The 18,117-nt window shown below is 47.5% G+C and overlaps 1 protein-coding gene across 2 annotated transcripts in view; it reads left to right on the forward strand.

Annotated features, from left to right (window-relative positions):
* Positions 1–18,117, forward strand: part of LOC144938449 (collagen alpha-1(XII) chain-like) — a 285,089-nt gene that overhangs the window by 245,651 nt on the left and 21,321 nt on the right. The window contains exons 57-63 of one of the 2 annotated variants that reach the window (XM_078866258.1): positions 7,334–7,387; positions 8,123–8,176; positions 10,762–10,833; positions 12,583–12,618; positions 13,890–13,956; positions 16,712–16,900; positions 17,287–17,364. In XM_078866258.1, the coding sequence (XP_078722384.1) occupies positions 7,334–7,387; positions 8,123–8,176; positions 10,762–10,833; positions 12,583–12,618; positions 13,890–13,956; positions 16,712–16,900; positions 17,287–17,364 (550 nt within the window). Of the gene's footprint in view, positions 1–7,333; positions 7,388–8,122; positions 8,177–10,761; positions 10,834–12,582; positions 12,619–13,889; positions 13,957–16,711; positions 16,901–17,286; positions 17,365–18,117 lie in introns of those variants that run through there. The other variant, XM_078866259.1, reaches the window with a different exon arrangement.

An 18,117-nucleotide genomic window follows, 5' to 3' on the forward strand; every position in this document is an offset into this window, starting at 1 on the left:
GAGTCATACCTCCCTTTAACGAACAACTCATTGCTTTGCAGTTTGATTTGTCATGCACAGAATGCCCCTCATCTCTGTGTGACCCACCAACCCCACTCCCAAACCACTACGTTACGGGCATGCCACCACCGCATCCTGCCATTCACTACGTACGTGCGATCGTGAATTAGTCGCTCGCGGAGAGTCGTGCGTAGCGATGGACGCAAGCGCGCGTAGGAGAGTGGAATGTGCGGGGGGCGATTGTGGGGACCGCGAGGGATGGAGACGCGGAGATGTGGTGACGCGGGAGTTGGTTCAAAACAAACACCGGCGTGGGGCAGGCCCTACCGCCCGGCGCAGCCACAGAGAGTGGCACAGCCCCATACCTTGGCTCCCGGTTTACAAGCTCACGCCGTTTGCGTTTTCAGATATTTTTTTCCGTCGCTTCTGTTGGTCCAAAAAAATAACACAAACGTAACTCTTTGTAACCCAATTTTAAAACCAACGCGTCTCATTTTGCATTTAAAAATTTCCAGAGGCCGGGGTCTAACCGAGTTTAAAGAGAAATTGCCAGCACACCTGCCGGCTCTGCACACTCAGGGGATATTATTCCCAGTTATTTTGTTCTTTCATCTGCACAAGCTTGGGCCAGGCCTGCCAACACACGAGGGGGGGGGGGAAGCATTACCTGTCAGTTTATTATTTACACTGGCAACAGGAATATGGACAATAATGCACCTTGTGATGAGAGGTGGTTTGTTATATGCACACTCGCGCATAGCAGCGTGGTGATGCACCCATTAGTATTGATTGTTAAGCCTTGATGTGCATAATATGCATTGCATTGAGGAGCAAACATTGATGGCTCCCCTGTACTGATGAGTTCTAATAATGACAAAACCGACCTATAGTTGTGTCTTTTTGTCACAGCTGCCTTAACTCTTTGAGTCGGTAATTCTAAAAGACAGCACGGCCACACATTCAGGTACTGGTGGTACGGGTAAGGTTGAGAGTTACTGTGCATGCGATGCTGGACGCCTGTGTGTGTATTGTTAAATCTACTTGTTTTCTGGTCAGCACTCGTTTTTCTGTTGGGATGGATTGTCTCGTCATTTACAGATTGGAATGAGTGTTGCCCTTTACATGCAAGCAACACAGCACAATCCTGCACCTAAATACACAAAACCCGAACTGCCCAGCCTGGTATGAATTAATAGCTGCCATGATAATAAACGCACAAAATTCCACAGGGAGGCTTTCATCCAGCATTGAAGCTTTCGTGACTGCAATGATTCATATTCTTAGGTTTTTTCGGTAAAGTCACGTAGGTAAAAACATTAAAAAGTAAAATAAAATAAAAATAAAAATCACGACGTTTCGGAGGCAACACAAGCTTCCTTCTTCAGGTGGTACCGTCACAGCCACGACAGCTATATCAAGTAAATGAGAGATTGCAGGAGTTACCACTGCGTTTATATAATGGTTGGAGAAGGTGGTGGGGCAAGGGCCGCATACTTATTATTAATATGGTAAGGTGAGGCTTGAGACTAAGAATAGACTGCATAACAAAGGCTGAGCCTTTGTTATGGAGAGGTGCGGTTTGTGACTCAACCTGTAACAGGGAGACCACCACTAAACATGGTAAAACAGTAATGGTTGTCTGTCAAATAAGATTGGCAAATAAGTGTAGTTAAATCTTTTTTGCATGGTTAATCACATCTTTCCAATGATTACTCAGTTTGTAACCATCATCACGGTTGAAATTATGTCTGTGTTTGTATATTTGTATGGCTTCGTGTACAAACCTTTGATGGTAGCCAGGAGGTTTGCAGAGAACCTTGGTCTCGGAAAATACAATTTCATGAGAGCCCACCGAGTTGTAGCAATGATCGGCAACGGCCGAATAATCAGTTCTGCCGTGTTTCAGATCTGGCTTGTGCTCGCGGACACGATCAGAAACATGACGTTTCGTTTCTCCAATGTAGCAATCACCACAAATGCAACTCAATTTGTAGACTCCAGGATACTGTAAGTCAGGAACGACATCCTTCACAGATGGAATCAAATCATTTGATTTTATGCACTGTACTGAATCGGACTTGGATCTTATGTTTGTTTAGAATTTTGGATATCTTTTTGGTCACGCCTGCTATGTATGGCAACGTGATAGTTTTGGTCGGAGTTTCATGTGGCTGTTTCTGTATGGTGGGAGAGACAGCTTGGTGGATAGTGCGGTCAGAGTATCCGTTCATCCTGAGGGCCCGATGTACATGTCTTAATTCACCGGCCAGGTGGTGTTGGTCAGCAATGCCATGGGCTCTGTGGTATAGCGTTTTGATGAGAGAATTCTTTTGAGATGGGTGGTGGTGGGAATCCGGTTTCAAGTAGGAATCTGTGTGGGTGGCTTTCCTGTAGACAGAATGTCCCAAGGATCCGTCAGGCCTCCTCTCAAACAGAATATCCAAGAATGGTAGTTTACCGTCTTTCTCCACTTCCATGGTGAATCTGATGGATGGGTGTCTAGAATTGATGTGGTCCAAGAAGTGGTTCAATGCTGGGAGGCCATGTGGCCAGATGACGAAAGTGTCGTCCACATACCTCTTCCACAAGGAAGGACGCAGGGTGGATGTCTGGATGGCGTCTGATTCAAACTTTTCCATGACAAGGGGGAGCCCATAGGGGTACCCTCATTCTGTTTGTAGAAGGTGCCATTTCAGATAAAATAAGTGTTGGCGAGGCAATGCCTAACCAGCGTAGGTACATCAGAATTCAATCCATGTTGGACTAAGTCCTCAATTATTGTTAGGGTGTCCGGTACTGGGACTTTGGTGAACAAAGATACTACATCAAAGCTGACGAGGATGTCATCAGGAGATAGCAGAGGTGGGACAAAGTCATTGTTATGCAAGTCCAAGTCGAGTCGCAAGTCATCAAATTCATGACTCGAGTCTGACTCGAGTCCAAGTCACATGACTCGAGTCCACATCTCATAGGTGGGACAAAGTCATTGTTATGCAAGTCCAAGTCGAGTCGCAAGTCATCAAATTCATGACTCGAGTCTGACTCGAGTCCAAGTCACATGACTCGAGTCCACACCTCTGGGAGATAGTACCATGTCCTTAACCATAGAGACTAATTGGGTTGAGTTGAGTACTGCCGAAGAGGTCTTGCCTGTGAAGGGGAGCAGAGTATCTGATAGAAAACGGGCTAGTTTGTACGTAGGAGAGTTTATCGAAGACACGATGGGTCGTAGCGGGGTGCCTTCTTTATGGATTTTGGGAAGACCATAGAGTCTGGGAGGTCTAGCCGCCGATGGTTTTAGAGAGGGACGTTTGCTTGGTTCGATTAGGGAAGTCGAACTCGTGATGATACTGTTGGTTTTTTGTCGTTAGGTTTTTAGTGGGATCGTTTTTAATTTTGGAGTAACTCCCATCATTAAGAAGGTCCAGGATTTTGTTGTTGTATGAATCTTTATCCATGATGACCGTGGCATTGCCCTTGTCTGCCGAGAGGATGACTATATCATCTCATGTTTAGCGGTGGTCTCCCTGTTACAGGTTGAGTCACAAACCGCACCTCTCCATAACAAAGGCTCAGCCTTTTTTGAGAAGGCTCAGCCTTTGTTATGCAGTCTATTCGTAGTCTCAAGCCTCACCTTACCATATTAATAATAAGTATGCGGCCCTTGCCCCACCACCTTCTCCAACCATTATATAAACGCAGTGGTAACTCCTGCAATCTCTCATTTACTTGATACAGCTGTCGTGGCTGTGACGGTACCACCTGAAGACGGAAGCTTGTGTTGCCTCCGAAACGTCGTGATTTTTATTTTATTTTACTTTTTAATGTTTTTACCTACGTGACTTTACCGAAAAAACCTAAGAATATTTCATCCAGCAGTTGATTTATAAAGGGCAAAGACATGTCCTAAGACAACAGAACTAAGAGTCTCATTAAGAGAATAATGTGGAGGATCACTGGCTTTCTGTTATCATCCTTCAAGGCTCTCCCTCCACGTCGCATAGACTAGAAGAGCCTATGGCTACGAGGATGAGTGAGAATTTCAGACGTTTATTTTTTTCAATATTTCACAGAGCCTGCAGGGTAATATGAGGTTACCCAGCTGAAATCGTCAAACTCGCTGAAAGCAAAAGTTTAATTGGCTGCCCTGAATTTAAGTGCAGGAACTCGGGCGCCTTGCAGTGTCCAGCCATCGCGTCGTGCAGTGGTGAAAATGCGCCGGTGGTGTATGGTGGCACGCTACACTGGCAAGTTCTCACAACGGTTCAAATAATAATGAAAATAATCATTTAAACTTGTATCACGAAACCGCACAGTATCCGCTCACGGTCAATTAGAGAGATAATGACTCGGAGGTGTGAGGAGTCACCAAAGAGGAGTAGGGAGGCAGCCACGTGGTGAGCCGGCACCATATCTCCCCACAAGCTCTGCGGTCCTCTACATATGTACAAAGGTGTTATTGGCCAATTGATGAGTGATTTCACGTGGAAGAAACCCACGTGAAAAGACGACGGCGAGATTTGGATCTCACGGCCGGCGGTCCATCAGCCTTGAACTGACTGCTGCTGCGCGACGCTTGAGACTATTCACAGATATTTAACCAGTTCACAAGACAATGCAAGACAGGATTGTTTAATAGAGCTTACTCGTGATAACCTAGGAAGTTCACATCTCGCCACAGTAGCGAGATGTTCGACCCCCACCCCCATGCCTGTATATTTGGAGTTTGCGTGTTCTCCCTGTGGTCGCGTGGATTTTTCTCCGGGTCCTCCGGTTTTTCCCTCCACATTTAGAATAAACGAGCGTTTTAGAGTATTTGGCTGCTATAAATGTCCACGTGATAAGCCACTTCGTTGAGCTATCATTTGTAGCCAGGTCGCTTCTGAAAAAGAGCTATAAAAATCAATGGGCCATACTTGGTAAAATAAAGTTTAGTTTATAATAGTTGCGTGTTTATAAATGTATTTATGCACATGAAGACACCTTGGTTCTTCAAACATCCATCTCTTGCCTGACGTGTTGGCTTAATGAAGCATTCTTTTCGTCTGGCTCAGATCACTTTTATGACCTGTTTTCCTTTTTTTACGTGGTACTAAATGCTTTTCTCAGATGTGTGTGCTCAAGTAATTTGTGAATATTTACAACATTATGCCTGACTAAAGTGCAATCCTTCATCAAAAATGAGTTATCCCGGGAAACACATTTCACAATAAATGGCCGCGATATTGGCCCACCACTCTTGACCAGAGGGTGCGCGTTGCACAAAACTCAGCGGGTCAACTCTCTGCTCCGTCCGCGTCTCAGTGGGTCGCAGATCGAGGTGGTGGGGGGGGGGGGGTCCGTGCCAGAGCGCGTTGCTTCTGTAACACCCGCGACGCTTGCGCTGCTTCAGGTGCTCCCTCTGCGATTATTTTTCTAGTCTCGCCGTTGTGCCGAGCGCACGGCCCACCGGGCCTGCTGGGGATTTTGCGCCGCTGGGCAGGGGTGCGGTGGTGGTCGCCGCCGTGCTGGAGTGGGCCTCGTAAACTCAAGGGGTTTAATTGTTATTTTGCCAAATGCGCTGGCTTGGTTCAAAACCGACAGTCCACGGGTGTTCGCCTCGAAGCTCAAATGGAAATTGTAATTTTTTTTCATTCTTTTGAAATGTTTACATTTTTTCGGTACGAAGAAAAAAAAATCCTCAAGGCTGAGGATTTTTTTCATTCTTTCAAACGGTACATTTTATTGAAAGTTTGTTTTGCAGTTAAGATTGTGCTGTGTGATGGCTGGCTCTCTTTCTCTCTCCCTCTTGTCGGTCTTTATAGAAGCTGCCACGTTTTGGCTATGTCACAACCCCCACTCTTGTCGAGTGAGCACGAGTCCTCTCTTGCAAATGCACTCGTGTATACAAAACATATATAGTGGGCTTGCAAAAGGTTAAGAGTCATCCTTCGTTTCATTCTAACTGTTGTACGTAACGTAAAAGTGCTGCCCTGCGATATCTTACCAACGCCACTGCTTGGCGGAAGTGTCTCCGTGAGAGGGAAGCTCGAGAAAGCCCCTGTCGAGGGTGTTTATCCCACTCTTCCATTCTAGCCAAGTGTTGTGGATAGAGGTGGCAGTACCCACACTTTACCCCACCACACGACCTGCCGAATCACTGCCTGTGGTAAACCCGTTTATGCTGCTGGTGGGGGCGATTTAGGAAACTTTCAGCGTTGTTTCAAGTGACGCGCGAAGAAAATCGATCCTGTGACCTGGATAATCGTCACAGCAGCATTACATAAACACGAGAAATATTTGTGAAAAGTTATGAAGTTGTCGCAGAGTAAGGAAAGTCGGGTGGTTCTCATTTACATTCATGGCCCTGAGCCTGTGACGAGGGCCAGTCTCTCCCCATTGGACACTGTGGACTTTCCATAGACGTGGCACTAATTGTATTGTCATGATAGAGATGATGGGCTGGGTGCTTGTAACTTCCAGGTTAACTTCACCGCGTGACTCTCCCAACTGCCGAGTCCTCATCGGGACAAGCAGGGGTATAGATGATCGTGTTATCTTCAAAAACCAATGATGGACAAATGAAACGAGCGATGTAATAGCCATCGTAAAGTTTAGAAGTGTAGATGAACATAAGTTGCAGCTTAAATCACTCTGCATGTGGTCGATGTGTTTGCACATCGACCACACCGCGTTGGCGATCTGTTTATGGGTTTTTCTGAACTTATTTGCGAGGCACAAACGCGTGACGGAAGTAAAGCAATGATGGCAAGCCCGTGGAGCCCCATTCACACGTTGCCAGAAAAGTTGGCCAAATTGCCGCTGGTTTCGGGGGAAGGAGGGGGGGGTTTGTGATTCTGCCAAAAATGTGTCGGGGGGGGGGGAAGTTTCCACCAACGCTTGAATCGGCCCAGTCGTGGGCGTGAGGGCACCCACCCGCTGGGCAATGAGGTTTCTACAGGAGACAGCTCAGCAAGTAGGTTTGCGATCTCTCTCTGCGCTGTGCTGGAAATCTGCGCACGGTTTCACGTGTTCTGGACACTTGAAGACGCAGGCGCGTGACACATGCACAGACTCACTCCGCAGCCTGACCCCCTGTTCTATATGTTTCCAACCGAAATTATTATTTTGCGATGTGTATCTCGCGTGGAAGACTTTTCTTTTTGCTGTGGTATCCATTCCTGGGCAGGGCTTATTTTTCCTGTCAATTAGCATCGCAGATGTGACGCGCCGCCGCCCAGCGTGAGTACGCCTGCACCATTTGTTTCGCTCGCCGTACCGAGCGCAGCGCGGGCGGCCGTGGCGTAAGATAACAGCCTCCCTTCATGCCCTCCCTCCGTCCCCTATTTCCTAGGGACCCCAAGGGCTACAAGGTCCGACGGGCAGGGATGGGCCTGCAGGACAGAGGGTGAGGTGAACGCACGCGCGCACGCACGCACACTGACAGGGACGGAACATAAAGCACGTGGGCCGGAGACAACGTAAGACTACCACAAGCGATAATTATCTGTAACTGCAGGCATCTTGACAGCACTAATCGGGTACTGGAGGGGAATATGTTTTACCTTTCAATGCTGTGTTTATAATTTTTGCACATCCAGTCATCTGTTGTCTTTCGAGTAGTCCTGAGCACACAGTCAATGCAAACGGTCCCGACGTTATGAGCGTTGAGTGTCAACTAATATAGAACCTAATATAGAACCCGCGCAAGGAAAACGAAGGTCTTCTTCGGCCCTGGGTAAGGAAAAGGTTCCCCCTTGCGCAATGACACCAGCAGAATTGGTGGATCACTGTCGGATGACAGCGAAATGCGATGTGACCTCTGTGACGTCACTGTGGTGAGGGAACGAACGCACGTCTGGCATCAAACCTGGACGAGACAAAACCAACACCAAACCACGGTTTTGTCAGTCTGATGCCGTGCAAACGTCATAATCATGACACTAAACGAATACAAGAGGCTTTACTTTGTGTGAAGTGGGATTATTTCGCACCCCTCACACCAACATTAATAATTCAGAGTGACTGGACCAAGAGAATGACTACAGGAAAACCACACACCACAAGTTGCAAGCTCGCCAGCCACTGGACTTTGTGCGATTGTGTCCTTACGCGCGTGCGCGTGTGTGCGTGTGCGCTGCAGGGTCTGCCTGGAAAAACCGGGGAGCAAGGACCCAGAGGACCTCCAGGGCCCATGGTAAGCCACCTTCCTCCATGGCCCCGCAGCCTGTGCAGTGTGTGCAGTTTGCATTAAAGTGTAACAGGTGTGGTTATGTTTGTGATAAAATCGTGCGTATAAACGCGCCACCTAGCGACGAGTGCTCGGGTAATCGCATGGCTGCAGTGAATACTGTGAGGAGTTGGCGCCACGGGGGCGTGCAAAGTGCTGGGTCGCGATTGGCTTTTCCGATTGGCGGTAATTGAGGCCCGTACGCAATGTAAGCAGACGCATGGCTCACGGCCTCAGAACCACGTGGGGCACGGGTGACGGAGCAGGGAAGGAGGCAGGCCGCATCTGCGGACCGAGTCGTGGCCCCGTGTGATCACGTTACCGGTCTTGTTGGGGTCGAGAATAAACGGGCACCATTGTGGTCCATCACCATCTCCTGGACATTCTGTGCGTGGTGGCGGACGTGTGAAAGAGGCGTGCTGCAGCCTCGGAGGGAGAGGCATAGAGCTACAGCAAGGATACATTGTGGAGTACTGCCAAACTTTGATAACGCTATGTAACATAATTTTTGCTCCTGGGTAGTGAGTGTTATTTCTGAATTGCGTATGCCTAAAAAGTATAGAAAATGGCTATTATTCCCCACAAACTTTGCTTTTGTGACTAGGACAGTGATATTTTGATATTTACCTATTTTCAATGAGAAAACGGTCAAAATTTTATCTTAGTGTTCACATAAAGACAGAAAAAACATATGAATCAAAATTAACATGGCTTTATACTAAAGTAATATAAAAATTACTACAAAAGATTTAGAAGTCAGTTTTTCGAGATTTACGATTATACTGTAATTCACCTTCAAGAATCAGCCTCCAAATGTAGTCTCCCATCATGTTCTCGTTATACTGTCCTCGGTAGCGGCCTTCAAAGTCCAGTATATCCTGGTGGAAGCGCTCGCCTTGCTCCTCCGAGTACGCTCCCATGTTCTGCTTGAATTTAGCAAGATGGGCCTTATGAAACAATTTGTCAGAGCTGTAGATAAGGAGTCGGCAGCCTTCAAGTACCTTCAAGACTTCTTCCCTAAGCTGTCTGAGCAAAGGTCAAAGCCGGTGTCTTTGTCGGACCACAGATAAAGAAGATCCTGGAGTGCAATGAATTCCCCAAGAAGCTCACTAGTAAGGAGGAAGCGGCTCGGAACAGCTTTGTCGCAGTGGTTTGTGGCTTCCTGGGCAATCACAAGGTCAAAAACTATGTGGAGCTGGTTGAGACAGGTGAAGAACTACGGCACAATGGGCTGTAGGATGTCCCTCAAAGTCCATATCCTTGATGCTCATCTTGATAAATTCAAGGAGAACATGGGAGCGTACTCGGAGGAGCAAGGTGAGCGCTTCCACCAGGATATACTGGACTCTGAACGCCGCTACCAAGGACAGTATAACGAGAACATGATGGGAGACTACATTTGGGGGCTGCTTCATGAAAGTGAATTACAGTATAATCATAAATCTCGAAAAACTACTGACTTCTAAATATTTAGTAGTAATTGTTGTATTACTTTAGTTTAAATACATGGTAGTTTTGATTCATATGTTGTTGTTTTTTCTGACTTAATGTGAACGAAAAGACACAAATTCACCCATTTTCTCATTGAAAATAGGTAAATTTCAAAATATCAATGTCCTGGTCACAAAAGCAAAGTTTGTGAGGAATAATAGCCATTTTCTATCCTTTTTAGGCATAAGCAATTAATAAATAACACTTACTACCCAGGAACAAAAATTGTGTTACATAGTGTTATATATCTGAGAAAATCCTTGAGACCCGTTAACATCAGGGAATGCTGCCGTAGTGCAATGGTCGCCGGTTGGATCTCCTGGTGCGGCGGTTGAAACAATGGGGCAAGTTTATTGAATCTCCCCTCCCCTCCCCACTGCCTCTGTCCACCCAGTAGTGTCAATGGCTTCACCACAGTCCATCGGCAGGCTGCGTGTGGTGGGGTAAAGTGTGGGTACTCCCTACTTCTTCTAAGATGTCTAGCCAATGTGGAAGAGTAGGCCAAAAAAAATCCCCTGGAGGGGCTCTCGAGTGCTCCTTCTATTGGAGGCCTCTTCTGCAAGCAGTGGCACGAGAGAGCAATATCAGGGTTGCACCTTTACCCAGTAGTGCTCTGCAAAAGGTTTACTGGAGTAATTTCCGGCCTGTTCATATGCCATTGAATTGTTTAATTATATATCGTGTCACTGACACCATTGTGAGTGTTATCGATTGTAAATCTGCAATGCTTAGACGTTTTGTGTGATTATGCCGAGTGAACTGCAGCTGCAGAATGTTTAAGTCATCTTTGTTCAAACGGGAAATACAGCGAAGAACAAAAAACAATATTGATGAATAAAATGCAAAGTGCATCTACAAAGTTACAAGAAACAAATATGATGATAATCATCGCTTCGGAAAATTCGATATCACACCATGTTGAAGGCAACCGTAATCAGCGTTACAGCGTTTTTGTTTGAGGTGGGCGCTTGCGAGACGAACGCTGTGCGGGTGTTCATGCTGCGCGTGGAGCTGTGCGCCCGGTGTGCTTCCTGACCCGTCACTCCGTTGTGTGAGAACAGGGGCAGCCCGGGTCACCGGGGCCACAGGGTGACGTGGGGGCCCCAGGCACGCGTGGCAACCGGGGGCTGCAGGTAAGAGAGCGGCGGTACCGACGTGGTCGCCACGCGTACTCCTCCGGTTATCATCGCCTGGGTCTCATTTCTCGCTGAACATTTGATTGGCCGATGGTAAACTGAAGTTGTCCTATAATCAGGACTGTCGAGGGGAGATGAGGCCTACATTCATTGGTGTCCCGAGTATTTAAATATTTCCACGGTTTTAATTTCAGGTCTTAATTTGAGCCAGACAGCTCTGATCTCATGACGTGACACTCATAGCGGACCAAATTTGGGAGAAGTTAACAAAAAAAAGTTTGTAATGGTGCCTGTCAGACAGTCAGCAGACATTAACTCGGAATGTCATGCAAGGCCCCCCCCCCCCCCCTGTCCACCATTTCTCCGTGTGAGCTGCCTGACTCTGCCTCTTGTCTGCGTTGTTTTTCCGCCTCCTTTTGTTGCTGGAGGCAGACGCGCGCATCACGATGCAGGCAAACCCACACACACCCACATGAATACGCGCACGCGCGCATCTGTGTACACATGCAGGCATTCACTTACACAGTGACACGCCGCACGTGTACATTTACAGAAATGAATACGTGAAGACGAGAGTACGGTTCATCACTTTGCAATAAAGTAACATTTTAGTCCTTTCATGGCCAGTTTTTATCCACCACCTCCGCTAAGCATTGTCCAGTGCCAGCGGATCACAGTTTACTGTGCCTAGCTCTGCACGTGGGCACAGTTACACACGAGGGAGGGGCTCCCAATATTCGGATCAGTCTGAAAAATCTAAAAGATCAGTTCTAGTTGCAAAATTTCAGAAGATCTGGAAGAATAAATTGCTTCAGATCGATCCAAACGTGTGACGTAACTTCCATGCCCTTGCTTGCGTCCCATCCAATGGAGTAATGCCGTAGTGACATTTTTGACGACCTGCGACGTCACTTTTGTTGAAATCATGAATGTGTTAAAATACTTCCATTCAAAATGTTGTTCTACTGATGCAACTTTATGTTATTATTTGTTTAAAATCAAAATTATTAAAATCTTTTAAATTATTACATTTAGCGCATTACCGAAAACATGGCCTATAATATGAAATTGTACTTTTTAAAAAATCTCATGTCTGATCTGAAACTGATCCCTAGTACACGTAAGTAAAGTCAAATCTAAAGTTAATTTTGTGTAACCAGCTGTGAGAGCTCGAGGGACCAGGATAGGAGTCTCTCATTTGCAAGATCAACCTGGGTCACCACAATGGCAAAAGCAAAACAAACTAAACTAAAGTAGAGCAACTGACCAAAGAGAAGTGAGAGCAAAAACAACTTCGTCATCACAAGGACAATTTAAAACATTGCGCAAACATAAATCAGTGTTGAGTAATACATTTCCTGCAGCTTAAGTTGGCTTGCACAAACAGACTGTTCGGTCATGTGCCGTTAGCGAGGACCTACGGCACACGAGAGACAGGGTGGCCAGCACCACGCCTGGCGTGCCAAAGTCTCCCCAGTGGCGATGTTTAGACATCACACCAGGCACTCATTTGAGGCTGAGTCGACCTTGGGGAGGTACAGGACTGGTTCAGATAATCATCACTGGCGTTGGCCGTGAGCGGGAATCAAACTCAGGTGGCTCAGCGTGCTAATCACTACACCACCGCTCTCGACTCCCTGTATACACATACACATGTACACATGCCCTGTACGCATGTACACATGGACAACACACATGTGTACCGTGTACTGCAATGACTGCGAATGATCTGCCGTGCTGATGCAGGGTTTGCTGGGCTCGAGAGGTGAGAAAGGAGACAAGGTGAGTTCATATCATTTGCCACACGAGACCAAAGGGCTTTGTCCTCTGATCCCTTTGTGAAGGAAACCAGTTGTGATGGTTACACATTTATAAAAAAAATAAACCGCAACGACAGAATTTAAAAATGCAGTCTGTCGAACAGGAGTTTGTGAAGGTTTAGATCTTATCGAAATAATTGCTCAGCTCGATTCATTTCCCAAGCCTCCCTCGCCCGAGGGTCGGTGTCTCGTTGGGTCCGCACCTCGTGAAGGCTGCTGCTGCCATTGCAATTCCTCACCTCTCCTACGTCCATTTTAATTACGAACTCGTAACCGGTCAGCGGATTCGTCTGCTTTCTGTCGGTGTTAATGGCACACTTTTTTTTTAAGTAACAGTCGGTTCCCCTGAAGAACACCACGTGATGGAAAAATCGCGTTAAGGTAAAGCACAGTCTGCAATAACACGTGAGATACGTATGCAAGCCGAACAAAGACTCAGGCACGTGGGTAGCATCTAGAAGCATCCAGCAGCATCCCGCCTTGTGTGATGCTACGCCGAGGCAGCCGTACGATCGCTTATTCCTACTCGTGTGACGTAGTTCTGTTCACTCAATTTGCGGTATATCAAATTTGCATCCGCTTTATAAATGTGTTTCCTGATACATTCATCGTGTTATATTGTGCTTGTGCACCACTGCCAATTCGCGTTATGAAAACCCACGTTCGAGGAGGACAGACTGCCTAAAGCATTGAGTTATCGGAAATCACATTTTATATTTGGGTTCAGTACCCTTCAATACCTCCAGATATAAACCCGGCATTCATAAACAAAATGGTTGACGTTTGTAGCTTCCCCCATATTTGATGGCAGTGCCAATTGGATTCGTTTTCGAATTTGAATAATGCCCGAGTTGAAGAGAGCACTGATCTAAACCTCTCAAACCAAACCTATGTAGGCCTAGGCTTGAAAAAGTTGACTGTTATTTTGCCCCCCACCCCCAATTTTGAGTGGGCCCAAAGCAACAATCAACAATACAATCAAATACTCTTCTACTTCTGTACCAAATGTCAGCTCTCTGGTCCTTCTATAACAGCATTAAGATGTATATCAGCCACTCATAACCGACAATCATAGCTCTTCAAAACACTGGGCATGTTTTTTGTATAATCATGTTGCATGTGCTGTGCTCTGTCCACCGGGTTTTTATTTGTTTAGTTGCCACTGTGTTTGGTTTAATGCTGAAGTTCTCGTACCACGTGCTGTGCCATGCTGTTTGTGTGCTGTGGAAACAGGGGGATCCGATGTCCCAGAACATGATTCGGTCCGTGGCCAGACAGGTGTGCGAACAGCTGATCAGCTGTAAGTGCCTCCAGCAATTCCTCTACTCGACTGCACCACGTGCACACATCCGATCTAACGGGACAGCGATGTCAGCAACGAACCAACGCTTCCCCCTCTCTACTCCCCAACCAAATTTAGATCCATCATCTCTGGCCCTAATTTTCCCCACATTGTTACGTCTCATCAGTTGTGGTGACCCATGGTGGACATCTCCATGTGTTCTCACGTTAAGCCTGTTCCACAAGTTGCCGATGTACAGGACGACAGAGCAACTGTGCCCGAGAGCGTCGCTCTGCCATGGCTCGGTGTGGAGGAGTGCTGTGCGATAGTGACGCACCTCGGCGTGCCCTCAGTGATGGCCGTGACATAAAATCCAGCCCAGCTCCGCACTCCTCGGCCATCCGTTCAGTGCGTGACACTCAACCGGGAATTGGCCAAGCGTCTCAAAGCAGCTCCCCTCCTGAAAAAGAGACTTGAGGTTTGGTGACATTTTTCTGGTAAAGAGTCTCATGCAATTTTAGATTTTAACCTTAGGCCCTCCCGCATGAAAAACGAATTACATTGGCTTTTGTGTGCGACGTGTTGATGTGCAGTGTCACACGTGATGGTTTGATGGGTTCGGCCGTGCCACCAGTTACTGCACAGAAGTCGCTGTGAGTCTTTGCGTTTAATCCAGAGGAGCCGCTCTGTGGGCACATAACCAGAAGTAGGCAGATGCAAGCGCGTGCTCAACATGCTTTTAGAGAATGTGTCTACTATACATTCCCACTAGACAAGCCACTTGGATGAGCTGTCATTCGTGGCCAGGTCGCTTCTGAAAAAGAGCTGAATAGGCTTAGTGGCCTTACATGATAAAAAAAAAAAAGTTTAGTTTTAGTTTATCTAAAGAGCTGCAGGGGGCACGTTGTGCAGCCTCTGTTAGCGAGCTCCTCCTTCATTATGGCCAATCAGGCAGAGCGTCGGGGATTTGTCCTTTTCACGGTGTGTTCCCCGGATTGTGCGATTGACGTCAGGTCACGATACAAAGCATCCAGAGTGGTGTAATAACCCTTGGGTTAGAGCATGGCTCACGGAAGTGGACATCCTCCCAACCCACCTCCGTGCTATTGAGAGTAGTGTTCGTCACACGATGGTGAAAACTAACGTTCTTTTGATTCCCATCACAGTAGGTCAGCACCAAACTTAATGTGATGCTTTTTGTACAGTCCTTGGTGACTGGGTTGACACCGTCAACTCACTGCACCTGAGACCTGAGTTCTGTCACAAGCAGTTGCCTGGATGGAACCCAGGCTTTCGGCGGTGTCGGCTCAGCGCTCTGACCTCTGAGCCACCCCGTGGCCACCCGCTTGCGGTTTTAATTCTAAATTGTTCCAGTTCTTAGATGGTGATAGTGTAACTCGCACACTTCCATGTGAGCACGCCTTGCTGTGTGCATGCTCGAGTGCACACCTGAAGCCGTGCGGTTTGTGTGGAATCGAGTTTGTGGACATTTGCGTAACGTACGCACAGATATAAAGGTCGGAGATCCCATGATATTGTGCATAAGAATAGGGCACTGTGCGCTGATGGTTAGGCCAATTTGTGGAATTGCTCATAATTACGCGATTACCTGATTGTTCCATCCTGGATACCAGTAAGTAGTAGGAGCCCTTGTGCTGAACTCAGGGAACCCCTCTTACAACACAACTGCCACTAGTTTATATTCAGCAAGTCAAGCCAACAAAGACTGTCCTATGTGATAGTCTGGTTCCAGCCATGGGAATGTGGAATTTTCAACAATTTTTACGAACTATTAACCGTTTTTATTTTACCAGGTGAGGCCCACTGAGCTATATAGCTCTTTTTCAGAAGCGACCCAGCCACAAATGATAACTCAACGATGTGACTTACCACATGGAAATGTATAGCATCCAAATACTCTAAAACACACGTTGATTCTAAATTTGGAGGGGAAAACAGGAGGATCTGGAGAAAAATACACGAAACCACGGGGAGAACACGCAAACTCCAAATATGCAGGTATCAGGGGTCGGGATAAAACCCACGACATCCTGTATACCAGGCGAGGTAGTTGACATCTCACCACCATGGCGTCTCAATGAGTCGGGGCTGCCAATGGAGATGAGTGCCACACCTCTGCTTTGCTACCAGTGACCCAAGATCAATTCCTGATTTTCCAGCTAATCAGACCACCGCTGGCAATTGGTATCTCAATGTACGCTCGACTCTCCTTAGTGCAGACTCATGATAAAATTAGTGACATGGTGCAGCATGTTAATATCAGAACTGGTGAAAACAAAGACAGCCAGATGTGGTGCTGGCCACACCTCACCCTCTCGTACTGAGCTGGCCCAAATAGGCATTCGCTAACAGCACTTTTCCTCGACAGTTTACAAGCTTAAACAGGCAGAACTCTGTCCTAATTGTCATTGTGTGTGTGGTTGTTGGGGAGCGGTAATGCAACGGTTAACGCGCTGCGCAATGAATCCGGCGACCCGAGTTCCATTCCCATTCACGGCCAACACCAGTCACAATTGTAGGTCGACTCAACCTCAAATTAGTACCCGGTGCGGTGTGTAAACGTCGCCATTGGGGAGACAAAGGCGGTCGGGCGTGGTGCTGGCCACCCACCCCCTCGTGTACCGTGCCGTCCTTCATAGGTGCTCACGAACAGCACTTGCCCCAACAGTCTGTCAAGGCTATACGGGAGATATTTGTCTTCGTCTTTGATCGTGTTACGTGTGTGTGTATGTGTTATGTTCATGCTCCGCAGCCCAAATGCACCGCTACACAAACCTGATCCAGCAAGCCCCCAACAACAACTATCCGGCTCGTGAGGTGAGGGGGCCCCCGGGACCCCCTGGCAATTCCGGCTCCCAAGGGCCCCCAGGAGAACCCGGCAGCCAGGGCCGCCCAGGCTTCCCGGGGGAGCCCGGCATGGGAGGCTCCTCCGGAGAGAGGGGTGAGGACTTCACACTCAAGCGCAGTACACGCACCTAGCCTGGCACGATTGCTGCGGTGAAGTCGCCATCAGTTAGTGGCGAGTGGCGGTTGTTGTTCTATGTAATGTGCCTGATGCTCGTCTGTCTGTTTACGGGTCTGCCTATTGATATGCTCTGAAGAAGGGCCATTACCCGAAATGTCGCCTTTCGTATATGAATTTTTTGAAGACCCCAAAGTGTTTTTGACAAATGTTCTGAGTTTTTTTTTCTTCAAATTGTGCTTGTGCACCACTGCCAAATGCAGCAGCATCACCAACACAATTCGTATTCGGGGACCAGTTTAGGTGTGCGTGGGTTTTGTGTCGCCGCACGGCTGCCTCCGCTTACCGTGGCCTCGTGCTTGCAGGTTTGCCTGGAGACAAGGGAGAGAGGGGATCCCCTGGGATCAGCCAGCAGGGCCCTCCCGGCCCTCCTGGGCTTCCAGGCAAGAACACACATCCTCACTCACTCGATTGCTCACTCGCTCACTCGCTCGCGCAGGCTTTGGCTAATTCACCCACAACACACCCTGCCTTGACACAGCTCACGCAAGATAAGCAGGTTTGAGCTTGGATTGTGCTTGGATGGTGACCGCTGTGCACAAACAGGATGTCAGAGCGCTACGGAGGTGATGGACGACCGCTTGTGTTGCGATCGAAACGTAGTTTTTTGTTATTTTATTTTAACCTATCTACGTGACTTTACCGAAAGACCCAAAGAATATTAATTCCTGCAGTCACGAAAGCTTTAAGTCAAGTTTGTAAATGCTACACTTAGTCGATCCAGTGGCATAGTTCTCTTGAGTGTGCAGGCGGTGGGACTGCACCACCGGGACCCACGGGCTGGAGGGGTCTTCAAAAAAAAAATTAGACAGAAGGCCCCCAATTCAGCCCTTACAACATGACCCACATCATTGCGTCTTTCCCGTGTATTTTAGCACTGTAATTTTGCGGTTCTGGTTTATGTTAATACGAGGGACGCAGAGTAGAACTCGGTGCTTTTGAAATGGGTGGGGAAGCCTTTCCTTCCCGAGAGCCAAAAAGGACTTTCTGAACCCTTTGGTGTGCCACCACACGTCAACACGCACACACCCAGAGTATCCAATCCTCACGCCAAAAGTAGAGGAGTGACTGAGCTTGGCGTTAACATTAGAAATGCAGCAATGCTGCCAGGTCGATAATACCCCCCTCTGGTACCC

This window comes from Lampetra fluviatilis, chromosome 22 (genome assembly GCF_964198595.1).
Source record: "Lampetra fluviatilis chromosome 22, kcLamFluv1.1, whole genome shotgun sequence".
Taxonomy (NCBI): Eukaryota; Metazoa; Chordata; class Hyperoartia; order Petromyzontiformes; family Petromyzontidae; genus Lampetra; species Lampetra fluviatilis.